At 36.9% G+C, this 23,509-nt stretch overlaps 2 protein-coding genes across 2 annotated transcripts; one reads left to right on the top strand and one right to left on the bottom strand.

Annotated features, from left to right (window-relative positions):
• Window positions 1-17: 17 nt before the first annotated feature.
• On the top strand, window positions 18-6,274 carry prdx3 (peroxiredoxin 3). Its single transcript, XM_054599638.1, has 7 exons — window positions 18-101; window positions 2,853-2,964; window positions 3,617-3,758; window positions 3,913-4,048; window positions 4,268-4,371; window positions 5,625-5,790; window positions 5,947-6,274. The coding sequence occupies exons 1-7, from the start codon at window positions 66-68 to the stop codon at window positions 5,995-5,997; spliced, it is 747 nt and encodes a 248-aa protein (XP_054455613.1). The 5' UTR covers window positions 18-65; the 3' UTR covers window positions 5,998-6,274.
• A 4,580-nt stretch (window positions 6,275-10,854) lies between these two features.
• tm9sf3 (transmembrane 9 superfamily member 3) lies at window positions 10,855-23,133 on the bottom strand. The gene is made up of 15 exons (XM_054599927.1): window positions 22,844-23,133; window positions 21,748-21,943; window positions 21,475-21,597; window positions 19,626-19,786; window positions 19,443-19,520; window positions 18,773-18,904; window positions 18,340-18,506; window positions 17,046-17,140; window positions 16,804-16,934; window positions 15,474-15,613; window positions 14,537-14,605; window positions 14,301-14,447; window positions 13,849-13,932; window positions 13,631-13,707; window positions 10,855-12,501 (listed from the first exon to the last, which is right to left on the bottom strand). The coding sequence occupies exons 1-15, from the start codon at window positions 22,934-22,936 to the stop codon at window positions 12,434-12,436; spliced, it is 1,761 nt and encodes a 586-aa protein (XP_054455902.1). The 5' UTR covers window positions 22,937-23,133; the 3' UTR covers window positions 10,855-12,433.
• Window positions 23,134-23,509: the final 376 nt, after the last annotated feature.

The raw sequence follows: 23,509 nt of genomic DNA on the forward strand, positions 1-23,509 counted from the left end.
TAAAGTTTGGTTTGCGTCGACCACGTGTGTAAATGACGCAATAATCTCCTCTGACATAATCCAAAATGGCGGCCACCATCGGAAGACTGCTCAGGACCTCTGTGAGTGCAACTTCATGCAGCGTACACTTTGAAACCGACACTCTTTCTCCATAATTTGGTATTCCGTTATTAATAATGAACTGGTGTTGATAGCAGGTGATGATTAGTAGTCGAGGTGCTGTCATGTCGTGAGTGTCGCACATTTAAAGCACAGGACCGACTGACACTGTGGTGATAAACCTCTGGTCCGCGGGGTGTGGGTTGATCGTTCACTAGCAATACTCAACTAAAAGTAAGTAAGGCTATTTAGCAGAGTAAGATAAGATAAGATAAGATAAGATAAGATAATTTGCAGACTTACAACAGCATAGAGTAAAGTGCACACAAGAGACATAGTAGAAGAAGACAAGCTAAAAATAAAAAATAAAAATAAAATAAAACAAGTATTATAAATAAGCAATAGAAAAAACAACAATAACTGAAATATTATATTTACAGACAGAGAAAAAAACAACAACTATTTTAACTATTTTTAACTTTTTTAACTATTATTGCACAGTGTAATGTGTAATGTATTGCACAGGTTTTTATTGTCATGTTATTATTGTCATGTGGTCATAAGTAAGAGTTTCTGTCTAAACTGCTAACAAAACAACAAAAGTAGCTTTGCCTTAAAAGTCACAAAAATAATGGTAAATTAATCATATTTATCCATAACAGTTAAAATAAAAAACTTTAGTTAACAATTCAAAATTGAAAAAAAACCAATAATAAAACAAAAGCATGAAAATACAATGCAATATAAATAATGTTCAAACGTATAAGGAATGGGAATCTCTGAGCATTCTGGGGCTAATTTGCCTTTTTGGGAAGATTCATTAGGAAAAATGTGTAAAGTACACGCAAAAAACCCCGAATGGCCATATTAAAGGAAGCTTTTGACTGAGGCAAAGGAGTGATGTATTAAAATATTGAAATAGTTTAATGATCCTTATAAATTAGGAGAAACTTTCAGCTTGCCACCCACTAACGTTGCTGATGTTGACCCATATCTGGTATTTGGTGGGAGCGCCTACTTTTTGTGTCTGACATATTCTGCATTTCGTGTTCTGAATCAAATTCACTGTGTAGTTTTATGTGCAAGTTTAGCAGTTATTTTTGACACTTGCATTAAACAGCCAGTGGATGGCGCTCTTCCCCTCCTTAAATGGCATGTTTTGGTTATCTTGAGATGTTACAGTAAGCCATGCCAGGTAGTAAGCGCACACATGTTTCTGTTGATGCTTTTATGTTTGGTCAGAATTTGATCCCTAACAGTAATTTGTTTAAAGTTTAACTATATCCTTGAAATGACAAACCTAAATAGAATGCAGCCATGAGTAATAGTTTGAATTATACCTGTACCATTTCTGCTTTAATAGTCAAAATGTATTCTGTGAACTAAAGCCTGCTTGGTATGTGTGCATCATCCTTTAGTAGGCATATCGTTTTGTCATAAGGAAAACTGCAGGTTTTGAGGTGGAAGTAAACACAACAGCAGTATAAAATGTAGCTTTTTCAGTTTGAACAATATGGCCACCTAAAAAGTGAACAGACTTTTGTTTACATGAACAATCTATAGCTTGAAAATCATAGAGCTGACACTGTAGGCCATTAGCAATATTGACTAGCACAAACATTTCTTGCAGACAGAGCTGCTCTTGAAGAGTTAAACTTTTGTATGTGAAATACTTAATACAGTTATCAAAACAATAGGCCTTTTCACAGACATTTTGAGATGCAAGGTTCTTGTACCTTGGCTTGTTTGCTGCTACTCGGTTCTAGTACTACGTAAGCCCTGGTATACTTAAAACATTTTTTTTTAGATGAAAGAAATTATAATTTATTTTTAGAAAGTGAACACACTAACTTGACTAACCTGTCAACACTCAACAGAAACAAATTATTTTTGGTATTTTCTTCACACCTATTGTCTTTGTCTTTTACTGCACAAATGGAATCCACATCAGACTTGCAGGCCTATTTGTAGTGAGCTTGTCTTTACACCTGTTAGTAACAGCAGGTATTTTGGCCAGCCAATGGAAAACCATCTGCTGTGATGTCACTCTTTGGTTGGAGGTCACACGAGCTCCATGGCTGACTTTTAAACCTAGAGAGAGAAGTGCAGCATCAGTTTTGGCTCTTTTATATTTTACTGAACATATTTAAAATAAAAATGTATACGTGTTTTTGCTTGAGTTAGTTCACGTTGGCTTTACAGTCAGAACTGCAGATATAAAACTGTTGTGTAGCAGCTCTGCAGTAGGATTATATTGACTCGGGGGTATCCCCCCCAAGTAGCTAAAAAACTACATATGGACATGAAGATAATTCAAAATTAACTATGCAGAAATTATGCCATACGAAAAGAAAGGACATTCACAACAACAAAAAATTGTTGTGAATGTCCTGTTTTATTTAAATATATTCCATATAAGTATCTTCATTAGAGCAACCTTGAACTAAAAAAAAAACCATACTTCTATTTACAAATATTCAATATGCAAACAAAGGCTTTAAACACACCAGTATCAATAGTAATCAAATTGCATGTCTTGAATTAAGTTTTAGTTAGCAAGTTAACATTGCGTTAGCTAACGTTACTTGAGGCTATCTCATTAGAATGAATTGATGTAACGTGAATAAAACTTCATTACCTCATCCATGTAGACGATATCTGCCTGTCACACAAGTATCTAATCAAATTAGCTTAGATTACTTTCATTGTATTTGTAAATTATTAATAATGAATTGATATCTTTTTTTTTTAAGGCAAATGTTGCAGTGGGAGGATTAAAAGTCACAGCAGCGAGTCAACGTGGAGCATCTGGAGCTGCAAGAATCCTCACTGCTCCGTCACTCCAGAGAACCTGTTTCTCTACCAGTATGTACAAAACCAAAGTCAGAGAATGTACACTTTAATTTTGATAAGATGGCTAGCGCATTAACGATTAATTGGTTGACTTAAATATTCATCTGTAACAATTTTGACAATGGCATTTAAGAGACCATTTGATTCATTAGTTAACTGAGAAAATAATTGGCAGATCTGGATGTGGTAATAAAAGTTCAACATCAGATATAGCTGAGCAACAATATCACAATATTATAGTTTTTTTTGTGATTTAAATGTGTTAAAATAAGCCATTATATGCACTGTCACATATACAATATTCAAATTGATGTTTTTGGGCAATGAACTGATCGTGAAAAAAACTACATATACAACAAAAGTGTTTTTTAGTTGATATTTGTAGTTGATATTCTATTATCCTTTCATTATAATTCAATCCTACTTAAGTTATTATGCAGTACACTTTGATTTTCTTGCTTGTAATTAGTGTACAGTGGGTCACGTTGATTGCATGTCCCATTTCACAGCCTTTTCACTATCACTGTAAATAGCTCCCATGTTCCATTGAAGCTATCTTAATGTTAGATGTAAAGTAAGATTGTATATAGAAGTCTGGAGTAACCTTGGGTTTACCAAGCAAATCGTATGCATGAATAAATTGCGTTTGTCTTTACTATATCAGGCACTTCCAGATGGAGCCCTGCTGTCACTCAGCCTGCTCCTGCCTTTAAGGCCACAGCTGTCCACAATGGGGAGTTCAAGGAGATGAGCCTGGATGATTTCAAGGGCAAATACCTGGTTCTCTTCTTCTATCCACTGGATTTGTGAGTATTTGTGACATGCACAAAGAGAACAACATAATGGCTCTCCCTACCTTTGATTGAAATGATAATTCTACCGACGACCAGTAGAATTTGGAATCAGTAAATGTTTCACTCGCAGAACCTTCAACCTTCCTCTTTGTTTGCCATATTGCAGCACCTTTGTGTGTCCGACGGAGATCATCTCATTCAGCGACAAGGCCAGTGAGTTCCATGACATAAACTGTGAGGTGGTGGGCGTGTCTGTGGACTCTCACTTCACCCACCTAGCATGGATCAACACGCCACGCAAGGTTCTCTACCTCATTTCAATAATTATTCAGTAACAAAGCCACGGATCCAAAGCTACTCTGTGTCTTTTTTTTCCTTCATTCTTTGATGTCAGCTATAAAAGAGCATTTTATTAAATGACTGACCTGCGGATACCTGAAACAAGTTATGATCAACAGTATTAGCAGCAGTAATTGTGTCACTGTAAATCTAACAGGTTTTGTTTAATGGTGTTTTGTCAGACTGGAGGCTTGGGCCACATCCACATCCCCCTACTGTCTGACCTCAACAAGCAGATCTCTAGAGACTACGGGGTGCTGCTGGAGAATCCAGGCATTGCACTTAGGTACGTTCGTTATGTGCTCTATGTGATCTATTCACAACTGCCATTACAGGACATGGAAACCGCACTATACAATTTTGATAGTTGATAGTGTTGAAAAATGTAATTTCCAACACAATTTACAGGTTTATCACTGCCTTGATTATGTATTTAGATGTAAAGTTTATTTGCACAGAGATGCAGAGTTATTATGACATACTGGTAAATACAGTGAAGAAACACATAAAAGACAAACCATTAGAGACGGGGGCCTGTGTGATAAGAACCCTAAAGGATCTGTCGCTGAACTAGTTATGTTGTTACAATTACCATTACTGCTGCGATTATTGCAGGCGTCAACCTCCGGTTCTGCCAAGTGAAGCCAAAATGGAAGTCTATGAGAAAATGACTCTACTTCTCTCTTGATTTATTAGCTCAGTAAACATTGTGAACATGAGTTTATGGTTGCAATCTTTAGTTTCAAGTCTTCTTCAATACAGCATGATGTTCATGTAGACTAGAAAGCAGCGCAGGCTTCAGGGCGGCTCACTGTGATTGACAGGTGGCTACCGCTACCAGAGCCGTATATCATCAAACTCAAGGCTTCAAAACAGCAGTCCACAAACCAGTGGGTGACGTCACGATGACTACGTCCACTTCTTATATACAGTCCGTGGATTATTATGGCTTACATCACTTCTGTCTGCCACGTCTTTTTATGGAGACCTTTAGATAGTATTGGCTTGTTTTTATATGGTATCATAATGTTGTTTCAGGACCGTTTGAGTAAAATAGAAAGGTGTTGGTCACCTATACTTACGCACAGCATTTTGGTGAATTTGCACAATGATGGTGCACAGTGTAATAATCACACACGACCCCGGCAATACCGAAATACAGAAGATGAAGCTAATGCATATGGCTACTGAATAAAAGTAGGAGATGTTGGATTTTGGAAGGATAACCTTATTGAAGCACAAAGATAACTTAGAGTCGCTGCTATTTATTTGGTATCTATTATATTTCCATAGAACTACTGCTGGTACTAATGATACCACTGTGACTGTTGCTATTTCTATCCTACGTATATTTCCTACGGTACTGATTTTGTTTTGCTTTCATTTTTTTATTGCCTGTATTAAAAATCTTTACAATATTTTTTGTCTGTTTCACATCAATATATTTTTGGGGGTTCTTTGTTTTGTAGAAAACTTCAAAACTGTTGTTTAGAAAGATGCTTGATAATTGCTGACTTTCTCGTATCATTTGTCCCTCAGGGGCCTGTTTGTCATTGATACAAACGGCGTGGTGAGACACATGAGTGTGAACGACCTTCCAGTAGGTCGTTGTGTAGAAGAGACGCTACGTTTGGTTAAGGCATTCCAGTTTGTGGAGACCCATGGTGAGGTGTGTCCGGCCAGCTGGACCCCTGAGTCCCCAACGGTGAGTTCTTTATATCTCTGATTGAACCTCTGATCTGTAACCGTTTCTCAAACACTAATGTTATTGCCTTTTCAACTGAATCATTACTCAGATGAAGTGTCCCTGTTCAGTATTCTGTCAGTGGAAGTTTATTCTGTGTAACTGTTTGCTTTTCAGATCAAACCAACCCCAGAAGGATCCAAAGAGTACTTTGAAAAAGTCAACTGAAGAAGAAGTTCACAACTCGTACACCTAAAAAATATCTAAACTATTAGTGTATTGTTTATACATGTATTTATTCAGATACAGTTGAATAAATCTATTCTTTGTAAATGGAAGCTCTTTGTTTGATGGATGTACCAGATAGTAGTCTATATTGTAAGCAGGGCATCAAAGTAACTGACCTAAAACTGTTTTATTCATGGCTGTTTATTTTCCTGATGGATTAACTGATTTTAATTGACCTTCTCTTTGACAATCTGCATAAAGCATACGTTGAACTGTCTGTGTGGAGTTTGCTCTGTTCTCCCCATGTCAGTGTAGATTTCCTCTGGTTTCTCCGACAGTCCAAAGATATGCAACTGAAGTTATTTGATTACTCTAAATTGGAGTTTGAGCGGATGAATGGTTAACTCTCCCTGTGCCAGCCCTGTGATGGACTGGCGATGGATCGATGAAAATCGATCGACAAATGCAAGGGAATAATATACGGGAGGAACACGGGATGTTTATTTTATTCTTTGGGAAATAATTTGTCAAAAACAGTCATAGTATGTAGAAAAAAAGTCTTTAAAAAGTAAAAGTATAGGAATTTGAAGAAAGTCATAAAAAAGTCACAGCATATTATGTCTAAAAGTCATAGTATAGCATTTCAAAAAAGTCATAAAAAAGAAACGGCATAGTATTTTGAAAAAAAAAAAGAATGGAACAGCTAGTAGGAAAAAGTTTTGAAAATGTCGTAGTATAGTTAGTATTTTAAAGTCATGGAGAATATAGTTCTTTTTTCCAATAGCTCACCTGATAAAACATATGTTTCATCTTTAAATCCTGAATCAGAAAAACAGGTTTGAATCCAACCAATCACATCTCCTCTAGGTCCCCTGGATCTCACCATTCACTATCTAGAATTTAGAGTTTATTATGTCGAAAGAAATGAAGAAAAAGTCATAGTATAGTATGTCAAAAAAAATTCATAGTACAATATGTCACTAAAAGTCATAAAAAGAGTTATAGTATAGGATTTAGAAAAAGTCATATGTCTTTAAAAGTAATGAAAAAGTAATATAGTATGTCAAAAAAAAAGTAAAAAAATGTCGATGTGAGTGAGTATAGCATGTCGATAAAAGTCATAGTATAGTATGTCTTTTAAATTCATTAAAAAGACAGTATAGGATATTGAAATAAGTTTAAAAAACATTATAGTATAGCTTGTCGAAACAAGTCATAGTCATGAATGTCATATGTCTTTAAAATCAATAATGGAGTCGGAAAGATGTCATAGTATAGTATGTTGAGAAAAGTAGTAAAAGAAAGTCAGTATAACATGTCGAAAAAAAGTCATAGAAAATCATCGTATAGTATGTCTTTAGAAGTCGTAAAAAAGTCATTGTATAGTGTCTTTAAAACTCAGGGTGTGATCTAGAATATAGCACTGCTAAATATTAGCTGACCTGCTTCAACAACTCTGTCTTCCTCAAACATTGACTCAGAATTACAAGTTCGAAATCCAATCTATCCCAACTGCTTTAAGTCCTCTGGTTCTCACCATTCACTATCTATATATTATAGTATACTGTGTCAAAAGAAATCACAGTGTAGTATCTTGAATAAAGTCATGAAAAAGTCAAAGTACACTATGTCAAAAAAAGTCATGGTATATTAAGTCGAAATAGTTTTTTTAAAAGTCCTAGTTTTGTTCGTCAAAAAGTCATAGTATAGTATGTCGTTAAAATTCATAAAAGTCATAATATAGCATTATCAAAACAAGTCTTTAAAAAGTTATAGTTTTTTTTAAAAGGCATAAAAAAAGTATAGAATGTCGGAAAAAAACAGTAAAGTATGTTGAGAAAAGTAAAAAAAAAATCATAGTACACTACGTCGAAGAAAGTAATGGTATATTATGTCGAATTAAAAAAAAAAGTCATAGTATAGTTTGTCAAAAAAGTCATAGTATAGTATGTCGTTAAAATTAATAAAAAGACAGAATAGCATGTTAAAAAAGTCATAGGATCCTATGTTGAAAAAACTCATAAAAACCCACACATGATCCATAAGTCATAGCATAGGGTATCAAAAAACGTCCTAAAAGATTCATGGTATAGTATGTCAAAAACTTAAAAATTTTTACTTGAGGAAAGACCATAATTCCTCAAAACTTTTGAGTAAGAGGACACTTATTACTTTACAATCATGCCAAAGAATTATATATTTTAATAGTTCAAGATATTCTATTGTCCTGATTTCTCCAAACAAATCATTCATACACAATCCTACAACAGAAGTTTAAAAAATACAGACATCAGATTTATTTGTAATGTTTACAAAATTTGTAATATAATTGGATCATCACAAAAGGAGTGTTAAAGCATGAAATCAAAGGAACCGGTGCATTCAGTGAAGAAAAATATTTCAGGTTTTGTTTAGTCAGAGTAGAAGTGAAAAAGAAGACGTTAACATTAGGACACTTGACATACTATACTATGACTTTTTGTAACTTTTTACAACATATTTTACTATGATTTTTCAACAGATTATACTCTGACTTTATTCAAAATACTATGTTATGGCTTTTTAATGACATTTTTAGACATTCTATCCTATACATTTTGACATATTTACTAAGGCTTTTCACTTGTTTTTTCTAAATATTATACTGAGTTTTTCCGACATAAAATACTTTTTTATGTCAAAAAAGCCACATACTAGGACTTCATGACTTTTTTCAACATAATATTACATACATGTTTCAGACATACTTTATTATTACTTTTTTTATTACTAAATTGAACATACAACACTATAACTTTTTATAACATTTTATATGTACTATGACTTTTTCAAGACTTTTTTTCTACAGACTATACTATAACTATTTAATACATTTTTCAACATTCTATATCAAGACTTTTTTGTTTTTTTTTAGAAAAACAATCCTTGTACTTTTTGGCATGATGTATTATGACTTTTTTCAACATGCAATACTATGACTTCATTACTTTTTATGACATGCTATACTATGAATATTTATGACTTTTCAAGGTGCTATACCATTACATTTTCATGAGTTTTTTCAACATGCTATCCAGGGCTTTTTTGTATTTTTTCTACCTAATATATGATAGAGCTTTATTAATCCTGAAAGGAAATTCAGCAAAACACAATGGAATAAAAATATAAATATATATGAACAAAAGAATAAAAATGATTAAGTGTAAAATAAATAATACTGGCACCATTGATGAATAGAATACAATAGCAATGAGAGTAAGGTAAATAAATAAAGGAAACAATGTTAAAAACAACAAAAAAGGATTAAATACAAGAGTAAAAATTGTATGAGAAGTAATACTAACACCAGTGCCTTACCATACTACGAATATCTTTTTTTACTTTCGATATGCTCTCCTATGGCTTTTTATTACTTGTTCTACCCACTATAGTATGCACTTTTTAAAAAAATGCCATGCTATTGTTACAGGTACCATTGGTACCAAGTAGACAGATGATAGTTTTTGTAATATTACTTTTTAACGACTTCTACAACATACTCTACTATATTTTTCAGTCATTCTATACCAATATCTTTACCAAAAAATTACGTAATTTCACTGTTGCAGTTTCCTGCTGTGTGCAGACGGTAGGGCACCTTAGTGAGAGGTGAGAGATTTGTGACAATAGTGTATGAGAGGCTGTGGCAAAGATGGATGACAAATGAATCCCCGCCGAGGTAATTGATGACATCAAAGTACACTAATTACTGTTTATTAGAATTACTTAAAAACTCATTTTGAATTGCCGTTGGTGCTTATTTCCAACAAACCCAACAATGAATGTCTTCAATGTTAGTTATCCATTGATCCGTGTTGACAGGAGTTGTTATAGTTAGCCGTTAACTCCGTCTACGGAGAGGATGTGATGCTCATTAATGGTGTTGCTGACCGAGCATGTGGGTAAAAGTGCTGATCTCTGAGGCCACGCACAACTCAAAAACATGACATTCACCCCTTTCTCGTATCAACCAGAATAATGAATAAATGTGTGGATTACCATTTTGAACACTTGGATAGTAATGCAAGACGTGCACCCAGGGCGTACTGAGCAATCCATGAAGTCATATACAAGTTAAAGTTGTTTTTCAGTTTTAACACATTTTATGTGGCTTTTGTCATGTAAAGTTTTCCAATCTCAAAGGATAGGGTTTATTGGAGTTACATTTTGCTGTTGATATATCACCAAAAGTTTAAAAGCCATAAAGACAGTTTATTTTTGCACAATTTCTTCCATCTTAACATGAAAGAAATTCATATTTCTCCTCACTTCAAACATGTAGATTTACTGCATCACCATAAATGTTTTGGTACAAAGTTTCTTATCAATGTGATGGCCTGAACTGTGGCAACATAACTTCGTATACTACCTTTAGTAAAAATATATTTTTTTAAAAAGGTGTCTGTGTGAAATTTCTATGAGAACTTTGTATTAAAAATATCTCATATTTTGATATACATACTGCTTTGGTGTATAGCAGGTAGCAGGGCACAATTAGTGCAAATTCAAACTAAATCCAAGCATCAGAAAAATGAAATGAAATTAAGTGGCATCATCTCTTAAGTGGTTTTGTTTTGAACTACTGATCAATACCATTATTTTTCTGCTGTTTTTTGATGTATTCAATATTTTTATTACAACCATCATCATCAAAATCATGAAAATACTAAGTTGTGTTTTGTTCCACCTCAGTGAGGATTTTTACCCCAACCACATACCTCTGACATCAAATTCTGCCCATGTACACATCTACAGAACATGATCTATTAATTCAGAAAAAAAATATTTATCCTCAAGGTCAAAACCACACTTAATGACCCCTGTACATAAACATGTTTATTTTTCTCTTTTTACAGCAAGTTAATATGCAGGTTCAAAATGTCTAATCAGACATTGGTACACAACATGAGGTGCCAAAATCAACTTCAGTGGGGGAAACTGGAAATTAGAAAAAAAGGCATTGCCAATTGTCATACAAGTAGGGTACATACTGTATTTACACAAAATGGAGAAAAGCGTTTGAAACACTCCGCAGCACTGTGTGGTTATGAAAACATCTAGTTTTTAAGTGTACATAAACTTCACTTTGTACAGTATGTTTGCGGAAACAAAGCAATTGCCTCATTCCATCTGACATTCACAAATTATGTTTCAGGTTAGGCAACAGAAAGTACATGAGGAAAATGGCTTACCAGAAGATGTAGAGCCTTTTAAAGCTTTAAATAATATATGAAATCAAAACAAGAGTGTCCATAAGCCGGCCTACTAGTCATCAAAATGTACCTTTACATTTTGAGACTGAAAAAGAAAAGAAAAGAAAAGAAAACTGACAGCGCTGACTGAAGTGGAATTTGATGATCAGATGGTTTGGTGAAAACTTCATGCAATTTCAGGCAAGATGTAACAGCGCCACCAGCCCCATCCCAAGCACCAAACAAAGGAAAGAAAAAAAACCAAAATCTTTTTGTTTATAACTGAATGATTCATTTAAAAAAAAAAAAAACAAAAAAAACACCCTGTAGTAAATCTGTACAACGAAAAAATAAATTTGGGATCTACATCTAAAGGTACATTAAGGTTATATACACTCCCACCCATTCATATATTATCTTTACAAGTAGACTTCATTCAAACCCAAACATTAAGAAAACCCCGACTAAACGGGGAAATTGGATCACATCAAACATCCATTTAAAAATCGGTTCTTACTGTACCTCAACTGTTGATCAGTCCCTCTGTTCTCGTCTGTACAGTAAACTAAAGCAGGACTAAAATCTCCCTCAACAACTGGATGGATTGCTACTGTAATAGGGAATTAAGAATCGTCGAAATGGGGGAATGATTCTTGAGTGACAAACAGCTTTTTTTATATCTTCTCTTTGCAGTGGAAGTAAATCAAAAACAAACAACTGTACTGTGGATTAACGATATTTCGAGTGACTTCAAGAATACAAAATAGAAATCGAGTCAGAACACGGGCATAGACCCAAGTCTCTAATAGTCTGACCCAATAGAACAACGGCTCTCGATACACTTAGGCCTCTTCACTGAAGAGAGCTACACCATTCCATCAATAAACATTTATGTTCTCTGGTCTCAGGTGGGACTGGGTCGGAAAAGAAAAGCCATGTCAGCCTTTAACATTGCCCCAATGTTTGTTTGAAAGCATATGATAAAAACAGAACCTTGTGTTTGATATCTCTTCCGCAGATTTGCTCTTGTTCTTAGATGCTGCGTTGAAATTCATTCGGAAAAATGGAAAAACTACATTGTACAAAGTGAGATTCTCACAATATCTTTGCAAGAAAGAAAAGTAATAAAGAATGACTTGTGCCTGCCGTCTTTCAGGATATATGTAGGCAAATCCATTTAGATCCCTGTGTTGCTACTTTGCTTCTTAGTCAATTTTCACATTTGTGTAGATCTTCCTCACAAAGGCACTTGTTCCCATGTATCCCACGGCACCTGGGAAAAAAAAAATGTGTCCTGTGAATTTCTTTTAGGTGGCCAGGCAACTGCAAGTTATCACTACTCTCATTTTGCAGGTAAATACATCACATGATAAAATGATTACTGGTGAAGGTATCCAATAAAAGGTCAAGCAATTTTTTAAAGAAATCCTGTACCATTACATGGATTTAATTCAGACTTCAAATAAGTGGATTCAACCATGTGGATGAAACCCAAAAACTGAATGTCAAATTGAGCAATAAATTGATAAACGACTTCAAGTGCTACATCATCTGGCTCTCTCCACAGGGGCAACGGAAACACTCTTTTGATCAAAGAGTTAGAACACCTTCATCTGAATTAATTGATGTGAGTTTTAATATGTCACAGAAATAACAATGAATATTTTGTTCAGTGTTTGGGGAACAGCCTGCATTCCTTCCTACAGTGTTACACCACCTGCTGTGTAATATTATTTTATCTATCTCCATGACTGTCCCTTTGACTACTTCCCTTATAAATCATGGGCTGCTTCGGTTAAGTAAAGGCTTTTTAGCATTCAATTTCAGGTCTAACCCTCCTTTAACTCCCTCACAGTATGCTGCTCTAATGACACATCATTGTTTTTGATCCCCTGTGACTATTAACTGTTTATTATGTTTTTTACATATGTTGATGTCTGACAGCAGGACTAGAAGCTCTGCCGTGTGAAGCTCTTCTCTTAACTCTTTGGTAACTTTCCCATCAACTGAGCCAAACAGGGGGATGTTTATCAATTTACACACTGGTCCTGTAAGATATGGATACTAAAAACGTCTTTGCACTAGGCCCGATCTTTTGTTAACTGCAAAAACTTATACGAGGGTCTTATTCATCTGCCTCTTTGCTAATTAGTCACATTGACTGTTTGCCAACATTTGTTTCACATTTAACTACTAGAAAATCTAATGAATGAAATCTAATAAAGTTCTCACAGTATACTCAAAGTATCTGGTACTGACGCTGACTTTGCAACTGCGTGTTCTTTTACTAAAGCTGGAGTTTATAAAAGCAGAATTCTGTGAAATATATTAGCCAAAGTGTCATAAGTCTCTTTAGTTCAGGACGGTCCTACAGTATTAAAACAACTAGAAGTGGGACTCACCACACATGATTCCTAGGGAAGTGCTGAACACAGCCATGTACCCAAAGTAGAAGGACGTTTGGAATAGCCCGTACATCCTAAAGTATAACAGGGATAAAACAACATGTAAGCAAAGCAATAGATTTCTTTTTTTTTTTTTCATTCTATGAATTTTATGTTTTTCGCCCATTATGAGACTTGTGTGTCTCTGTATATGGTGGACAAAGTCTAAAACTTACTTAGTTTTGAAGAAGTAGTAGTAAAAGGAGTACATGTAAACATAGACGGCAGTGGATGCAGCAGAGAGGAAGCTTGTCCATTGCCTGGAAAAGAGAGGGTGAAAGTTAGTTCACAGTTAGAGACTTAACCAGTAGCATAAGTCAATAATAAATACTGTACTATATAATAATGATATAATAAATATCGTACTATACAATAAAGAAACGGAGAATACCAAAAACCTTGCAGGAAAGACAAAACATTACCAAAAAAAACTCATGCCAAATCACAGAGATGCTACATCGCATGGAATTAATTTCATCACATGACCTTTGTGTTTGGCAAAATTTGGCAGACCATTTGCGATGGACCCCAGGTAATACTTGTATCCTGCGAGTAGGGCTTTAGACATTGCATTAACTGTGCTGAAAAAGTCAGTGTGAAAAATATGACAAAACGTGACCGTACTCACCATCTGTAGTCCTCGGCGTTGAGCAGGAAGTACGTACACACGATGGTGACACACACTGTCACGATGCACAGGATAACCAGGACCAGCATCATGAAGCCGTACACATAGTAGATTTTGTAGGCCCAAAAGGACGTGAAGATGAAGTACCTGAAGAAGAACGAGGACATAAACCGTGTCACCGGCTGCAAAGATCCTCTCACAGGACTCAACCCCTCTGTATTACAGCCCAGACTTACATTTCAATGAAAATGGAGCCGAACGGAAGGATTCCTCCGAGGCAGACGATGACGGCTGGCTCCATGAACCTGAAACACAAGGTTCAACATATGAATGTGACTGTACACCTCAAACTCTGTATACAACTGGTCCCATCCCACCCCCCCTGCAGGCCAAGTGTACATGACTTATTGTGTTATGAGAAGTAAAAAGGAAAAGGGAGACAGATTGGAAATCGGAGCAAAGTCTGACGGTGGCCTTAAGTCACATCTACCAATCCTGTTGGCAGCTGCCCACGGAGCTTGGCAGACGGTTGTAAATGTTAATACACTCGGTCTATTGCTTTGATGTTTTTCATTACCCAAAGAGTTTATGCAGACAGCAATGCTATTTTCTACTTGTGTAACACTTGAACACAGGCCCAACTACACTTAGTATTCATAACATGCTTTAAGAACAACATCCTCACTCCCCACTGTCATTACACTTTACACTACAATAAAACACTGGATGCCATGTTTGGATGCAGGCCAGATGCTGCACAGTAGTACTCAAAGAAGATTATTTAATACCGAAAATCCCCTAAATTAGCATTTATTTGTCTTGTTTTCCCTCTATTCATGTCATTGTATATTGAAATTCTTTGGGTTTTGATAAAACAAAATAAGCAATTTTAAGACGTTATATTTGCCTCTGGTTATTTTTGACAGGTATATGTTATTAACAAAATGAATGAGCATTTTGTCAATTATTAGGATAGAAAAGATGACTTGATGTTGACACTAACTGGTTGTCCCAATACTACTATACAGTATGTACAGAATGTTTTGTCTTGATTAATAGAATGTTTTAATTTACATTTTGAACACCATACATGTACCATAAGGAGTCTCCAACTCTGCTCCAGACAAATTCCTTAAAATTGACCAAACTCAGAGTGTGTTGGGCCACACTTACCATTTCTTCTCAGGGATGGGTCGCGGCACGGCGTTCACTCTGCAGGGGAAGTTTGGCTGGCCAGACAGATTCCTCCCCAGAATGGTTCCCACAAGGTTCAGCGGCAGAATGACAAAGAAGCAGATACAGCAGACAGCAACCTGCACAATACAAACATTATTAATATGCTATTGGGGGTTGGTCCAACATCCAGGGTGATTTCAGATCCCCCATCATGTATCTAAATTGTCCTTTGACTTTGTCCCGGGCATGTTTTGTTCAGCTCAATGACATTTGATAAACTGTTGGAATTGTTTAAAGGTGCTGGATCTCTAACCTGACCCGCCAGATGGTTTGTTAAACAGAACCATCTGAGAAGCCGTCATTGGAAACGTATGGAAAGGGCAGGCACTTTCAAAAAATAGTTAGCAGGTGGTGGGATGAACCATCTGTCAATCAAACTCTTGCTGGAGCCAGTAGGGAGAAGATCTTTTTCATCGAGAAAAGCCTTCAGCGGCGTTCTTTGATCCGATTTCAAATTTAAAACATTTGTAACACATTTATGGACTCTGAGATGGTGGATTTTTATATGATATGTGATCCCGCGTGATTTCATGACTTCCTGAGAATCGAGCTGTTATGCAAGGAAACTGGATCTCCAGATTCACAGATTTTCATAATTAATATTCATTGCCTGATCAAGAGATACACATGCCCAAATTACACTAATTATCTTTGCATCAGAGGGATAACAAATATATGCACGCTTGTCATTTTTAAAAGAAGAATTTAAGTTTTGCAGGAAAAATCTACATCTGACCCAGATCTTTTCCGATCGGTAGAAATAACAAGTTTGAGAGATGCAGTTTTTGATTTTAAGATGGGTACTTGACACTTGAGTTGGATTTTATGTTGCATTGATAGACGTACAACTCTTGCGTGTTGTGTCTAGCCCAAAAGCAGCTGGTTGCAATTAAGTAACTGAGGAGTTTCTCTCTCTTTTTTAATGTTCAGTTTGGAAGTGTTGCCACTAAATGCATAAATAAACTCATCTACAGTAAGAAACTGCATTGAGTCAGAAGAGTCAGTGTCATGTGGAATGTGTTTTATAGGATGGAATCTGTTTTTAATGTCCTTCAGACGAGGCATAGGACTTTTTCATGCCTGAACCATAGAAACAAATTTTCAAGAAACTGCACCATGTCTATCAGCTCCATGTCTGATAAACTCTAGATCACATCGCTTCCACCACAGTGCAGCACAGCCACACTGATAAACTGAGGCGGTTGACTCAGAGTATGTTCTTCATAGCTCTGTGGTTTTTAGGGAGGTGTTACTGTGTCAAACCCACCATGGTTCCAAATGGGATGGCTCTGGAGGCGTGGTAGTAGATAGCGATGAAGTTGATGAAGAAGGCAGTCCCGCACACCATGGCTGGGATCAAGAACGCCCCAATGAACATTTGCTTAATCCATCTTCTGCCTGTATTATTCAGACAAATCAAAAAGCATCATTTGAGACATTAATAATAGCTTTTGAAAGGAAATAAAGCTAGTAGCCCATAAACAGGGAAGAGAGAATGATTAGTATTACCTCCTTGTTTTGCATACAAGCTTCCCCCAAAGTAGCCATTGACAGGGGAGGTTGCGGCGTACACGAAAATAGCTGTGCTCAGCATGGATCCTCTCCTGCAGAGAAAAATGATATAAGTGGAGTCATGTGAAGTCCAGTACACGGTCAGTGTTTGGGCTTTATTCCCCTGAAATTGGTATTTCATATTCACAGTGTTTTCCGACACTGACGTCTAATCATATATTTTAAGCTAGAATTCAATAGAGTTTAAATTTCACCGAACATTACCCGAAGAAAAACACACGAATACTATTAGGACCCATTCTTTCTATGTTTTCCCTCCATTTGTACACAAATAATTATTCATTCTTCCTGGGATTTTTATACCTCCACATTTTATCCAGACAATTACAGAGGTTAAGGGTCTTACAGCTTTTTTTAAAGTCCAAAATTCCATCTAGGTTTTATTTTCAGCAATTTTACATGACAAAAAAATCTGAGCTCAAAATGAAGGCATTTCAAAGTATTGCATATTTATAAGAAAATTACTTGAATAGTGGTCTTAGGCGATATATTAATTAACAGGATGTATTAAAAATATTTGATAAGGGGTTTATTAGACTCGGGGCTTAACAAATCTACCTATTTAACGATTTGGATTCAAGATGGAAGCTGGTACCTGACCACAAACCCACAATTACAACACTAGGCTTGTTAGAGATGAGCTGCGACTCGCCTAGAAAGTAAAAAAAAAAAAAATGAGGCCAAGTCAGACAGTTTTCAGCAGCCTTCAAAGAATTCACAGGAAGTCAAAAAAAGGTGACATTCTCAGGCTACTTGTAGTTTGCAGACCTCGTTTGGATTTATTTATATGCGCTTGTAAATCTATACATGTGCGTGTATCTGCAATGTATGCTATCCTTTGTTCTTTTTATGCCTGCCTGTGAAACACTTCTATGTTTTTAGATTAAACCTTCATTGCACAACATGAGATTAATAGCCTATAATCTAGCGTTAAGTATTACAATTTGACAGAAAGATAGGATTTTCTACAAAACGTGGTGTTTGATGTCAAATTAAGAGCCAGTCAGCTCGGTGGAGATCAACTGTGGCGCCTGGCTCAAAAATTGCGACCTCGTGAGGGTATAATTTCCTACATGTGCACGTCGTCGGAGCAAGCCAGGATCAAGTTGGAATAAAAATCTAACCGGCATTCATTGTGCGGCGGTCCCCGGTCATCGATACCGCGCAGGACTTGCTGATCTGAAACAAGCCTAATAAATTACAATCAGGCCGTTAAATGCCAACCACTCACTCTGTATACAGATCCTCGACCATAGCAACGATGATGACGATGAGGGAGACGGAGAAGATCTGGCAGCCGGAGCCGATGAGCGAAGAGAAGATCAGCGGATGGCTTGACGGCCGAAACACATCGCCATGTACCTGCTTCCACCCGTATTCATCTCCCAGGTCTCGGTCCTGATGGTGCACAGTGACATAATGAAGAATGAGAAGAAATAAAAAAATAAGAAAAACACCATATACTTACATTGTCTATCACTTGAACTCAAGTTTAAAAAAAATAGAGTAGGACAAAAGACTTGAAACAGAATTAAAAAGTATTTCCCTCCATTCACTAAATTGTGATTACAAAACCACATTTTTTAATTTAGCTCACAATTTTACATTCATAAAATAACAACTTGCTCAAGTGCAAACTGCTAAGTTAAAAAAAATGATCGTACCATGTCATCCATTTCCTCCTCTTTGCTATATCTGGCGTAATCCTTTCTTAGTGTTCTCATCAGAATCATGGACACCAGACCCACCAAGAAAATGACCATCATGAAGGAGTTAAAGATGGAGAACCAGTGAATCTAAAAAGAAGAATGAATCAAATCCAGAGTTATTCTAGTTAGTGACCATGTCATAAAAGATTATTACACCAAAACAGAATTTATATTAAATATTAAGAGCCTCAATAAAACCAAATAAACTTTTTAGGGGTGTGAAAACATTTTCAGTAAAAACTTGCTAAATGCATTAGCCAGGATATTTCAGGACATTTCATTTATATAAACACTGGTTTGAAAAAAATCTATGGTCTCAGCTTGACTCTACAAGTCAGGGCAGGGAACACATTTACATCCACTGGCTGTAGTAGCTAGTGTGGATTCCTAACTCTCTTTTAGAGAGAGCCCAGCTGGAGTTCTGCCACAATGGCAGGGGGAGTCAAAAAGTCAGCCAAAAGTTACCAGACTGGTCCATTACATCTCATTTACTAAGGTATGAGGCTCAACTTGTACCTTCTGAAAGGCCATACGCAAGTGTGCTGTTACAACGAGCCCCTGGCGTTCTTGGCTTGCATGATGAAGCACAAACCTCTGAACACCAAACCTATAACATTCAACTCACCCTGTGCTGAAAGAAGGATGGATCGAGGTACTTGTCAAATCGGTCTTCAAACTTCACATCTGACTTCTTCCACTTCACCTGTAGTAAGAGGGGTTTAAATGTTAACATGACCAGAACCCCCGTGATATTACAAAGGATGAGTATATATAAAAAGGACCATTGAATGGATCATTCAGTACTCACAGAGTAAGACATGGCAATTCTTGTATTTGGCACAAGTCGGACTTTGCCTTCGCTGGTCAGATTAACATCAACGATTCTGTTGCCATTGAAGCCGATCTCCAGTTTCTTGTACGTCCACAGGTAATGATCTTCTCCATTTTCATCTGCTTCACCAACAATACCTTTAAAAAATGTACAAAAACTGAATTAAAGAACTGCTCTTTAAAGAAGTGGTCAAACTGTAAATTTCCCCGCTGCGGGACTAATAAAGGATTATCTTATTTTATCTTAAATAGACAGGAGTAAACAGAAAGCCTTTGGTTAAAGATAACTAATAATCATGGTGTGTAAATGCCAAATAGATGCCACATGTTGGTTGCTACACTGCTTAATAACTTTGTAACAGCATCATATGTAGCATGCGGTCTTTATGCTTCAGCTGTTATCAAAGTTTCTCCCTGCTGGCCACTGGAAACAATCTCCGACTCTGAGCAAATTAGTTTGATGCAAAACAATTGCTATGAATCAACTCTCGACTGGCTGCCCGTTATTCTAGGTCTGCACACTGCGTACTGCACATTTTTCTCCAACACATTTGTTGTGTTTCCACTGCATGGAAACACAACAAATCATTTTAATGTTAATATAGAAATTCAATGCTACTCCCTTGTGGCAACAGATGTTGCACTAATGAGAAGATTTTCAATAAAGCTCTACATATACTTTTGCCTCTTTGGTGAGTATCACACAGTTTCTGATTATAGCATTGGTAGCAGCTAAGGTTATGTACTTCTATGAAAATTGCACATTATTCTGGATAAAAACTTAATCTTGGCAGGCATTGTTTTTAGTCTAGTTTACCAAACTTGGGCTGCTGAGTGGAATCTAACTTGAGACACGGTAGTTAGTTGGCTGCAAACGTGTTGTGTTCAGAATGTAATTAACCACAGATCTGCTACTCCAGGCATTCTGTGAATAAACTCAACCAAACATCATTGTCTCAGACTTGATAAGCGCACTGGTTCAGTAACCACACTGGCAAACCGGACATGAGGTTAAAGTCCATGTTTATTCATTGTGATTAGGCCACGAGTACGTAACATACAACATAGAGAATTGTCTTAATAAATGCCAATGCCCCACCCACTACCTACAACATCCTGTTTGAGCAACTGTAGGAGTGGCAACACTGTACAAACCATTACCACGTATGTAAGTGACCATACAGCTGACAACTTGTTGTTACAGTTTTAAGAAGAGTGTGTAATGATATTAATATCATTAATATGCTTCTTAGCAAAGAACAACAATGGAGCACTTCACTGTTGAAGTTTACGTCAAAAGCTCTTTTCTACATGTTAATGCACCAATATTTGAAGGGCCCTAATTAGTCACAAAGGTTTTGATTTGATGAGTCAAGCTGCATTAATATAACCAAATCTTATCAGTAGAGCGTAAATAATGTAGAATGTTCTTCAATGTTCATCACAATCTCATTTTTAAGTAATTATAGTATATCAGTTTGTAAAAAATGTAAAGGATTATTCCATAATTAAAACAGTAAAGTTTTATCTGTTCCATTTAGAGATTGGTTTCTCAGCCGCATAAATCAAAAATATATACAGCTCTCTACAATACAACAAGATAAACAACCAGACAAGATGACTAACTGAAGACAGCAGCTAATCAACAAGAGCACTGCATTGTTCAACAGATTCTGTGCAAAAAAAACAGTCCCAACCCTGAATAAGAACTGGTTTGGAATTCACAGGACAACTCAGAACACAGGCATGTAATCAGTATCCACTAATACTTGGAGGTCTTTCAAGGTCTGTTTTAAATAAATAAATAACTAAAAAGTATCACTTACCCCAGATGGGCAGGTCATCTATGTACATTTGGTACCAGTAGTGATTCTTTATGGCATAGACAAAGGCATCCCGTTTGGCTTTATCCAGGTCAATTTCACAGTATGTTGTTTGCATGACTTCATCTGCAAGGATGATAAATAACAAAAAAATGTTGTTAGAAAGTGAGGTTTGGAAGAATAATAGACCCCCAGATGCAGATACATGTGACAAATGATCCTCTCAGTGCTCCCATCAGCTGTACTCAACAAGTGAAAGTCCTAACAGAGGATTACCTTTGAACTTGATGTCGAGGCCGCTGAATTCGAGCTCCACTCCCTGCAGAGCCTCTCCTAGCGTTTCATGGTAATGACTGATGGTCTTCTTGGAGCCCGCGCAGAAGGGCAAAGAGAAATACTTGTATGTCTCCTGTCGGTTGTGGTAAGGCCCCACTGTGTTCATCCATAAGACTACCTCCTCCTTATCTGTGTACTGCAGGGGGAACAAAACAGGTCCAATGGGAGATCCAGGAATGCAAAGCCAGTTCTCCAGGTCATACTGGCTTTACATTCCAGCAATTTGACATTTTGCAAAAATGTTACTGAAATATAACTTGCAATACACGTTTACCCACATATTACTAACAGAACAGCTATGGTTACTGATACATTTCATTCAGACACTGGGGTTCAAAAGAAGATGACTCCATTGTAACGTTATCATGACTTTTCAAATTCATGCAAACATAAAAATGTGCACCACCACACTTATCTCTGCCTGAGTGAGGCACTGTAAACTGCGGTGTAACGCACGCCAGTCGAGGAAGTTCAATTAAATTCAAATCAATATCCTTCTCCACTAACTAAAGTGGCCAGCTGCACAATGTGAAGAAGACAATGTTGTCCACTTGTCCATCATGTGTACGTAGGACATCTGTGTCTCACAGAAGCGACAAGACGGACGAAACACCCAGAGGCCCCGACGTGTACCCGGTGTTTGGGCATCACGTTAACAGTAGTCACTTCAGGGACATCCTGTTTGCGTGGATTAGACAACAAATCCACTACGTGAGCAGTTTTGATTTTGTTGAGAAACTAACCAGCTAGCTAACTAACCAGCTAGCTAACGGGAGCTAGCCTAACTTGAGCGCTGGAGCTCCAGTGAAGACGTGCTAACAGGCTAACATGCTAACAGCTAGCCGTAAGCACTTAGGCCGATAAGAGGGGACGAGTTAGCAGGCTGCATGCTTTCATATCTGTTTGGTAGCTTTGGTATGGAGACATGAGCAGTAATGCTGTTTCCTTGTGTGCAGCTAGCAGGTTACTCTGAGCACAAACGTCCATTATTTTCAAGGCTCCCTCTTTTCATTCGGCCTCTCAAAGCGCCTCTCACCGTGTGTTCGTGTTCATCTGCGTTGACAGCTACTAGAGAGCTCACTACGGCGAGGAAAGCAGCCGCTGCTACCTTCCACCTGGACGACCCCATTGTTTTCGTAGAAAGTATACAGAAAGATCGGGGATGTTAGCTGTGTAGCGCTATCCCACCTTCTTCCTGGTTGTATGACAGAGGCAGTTTTAGGGATGCTCTCGTACGCATATGGCGTAAGTGCTTCAGGAGCGAACAACGCACGTACGTCTGATTGGCTGAACCGAATCACGTGTCTCCCATCCTCCAATCACAGAGCAGCGCGGTGGATAACACGGTGAATAAAACAACTCTCTCGGCGCATCGTCCGCAACCTTCAGCCACGTCATCCGACTGCCAAAACTGGATCTTCAGCTCACCTTTGAAATATTTGACGCGCACAACAAACATATCTATTCACTGTTGAGGCCTCGTTATGGACATGAAGTTGTCTGAACAATATCTCACTTTTTGCAGTTTAAAGTAATCAAAACAACCTCAGCCAATCATTCTATCTGTGTGTATTGCATGTCCATGCTCCTCGGAGGAAAGTGGGGATAACTTAGTACCACATGTTACACCCTTCATATTAATACATGGATTATTGATAACACATGACATACATATCTACCATGGGAAAATGTACAGGCTTCA

The sequence above is a fragment of the Anoplopoma fimbria genome, chromosome 6, assembly GCF_027596085.1.
Source record: "Anoplopoma fimbria isolate UVic2021 breed Golden Eagle Sablefish chromosome 6, Afim_UVic_2022, whole genome shotgun sequence".
NCBI classification, from domain to species: domain Eukaryota; kingdom Metazoa; phylum Chordata; class Actinopteri; order Perciformes; family Anoplopomatidae; genus Anoplopoma; species Anoplopoma fimbria.

Excerpts from the sequence above, each read along its gene's own strand:
- prdx3 (XM_054599638.1), top strand. The coding sequence starts at position 66 with ATGGCGGCCACCATCGGAAGACTGCTCAGGACCTCT. Across the intron at positions 4,049-4,267 it reads GGATCAACACGCCACGCAAG|ACTGGAGGCTTGGGCCACAT; the intron begins GTTCTCTACCTC and ends GTGTTTTGTCAG. Across the intron at positions 5,791-5,946 it reads GGACCCCTGAGTCCCCAACG|ATCAAACCAACCCCAGAAGG; the intron begins GTGAGTTCTTTA and ends TTTGCTTTTCAG.
- tm9sf3 (XM_054599927.1), bottom strand. The coding sequence starts at position 22,936 with ATGGGGTCGTCCAGGTGGAAGGTAGCAGCGGCTGCTTTCCTCGCCGTA. Across the intron at positions 19,521-19,625 it reads GAATTGCCATGTCTTACTCT|GTGAAGTGGAAGAAGTCAGA; the intron begins GTGAGTACTGAA and ends CTCTTACTACAG. Across the intron at positions 17,141-18,339 it reads GTCGAGGATCTGTATACAGA|GAGAGGATCCATGCTGAGCA; the intron begins GTGAGTGGTTGG and ends TTTTCTCTGCAG.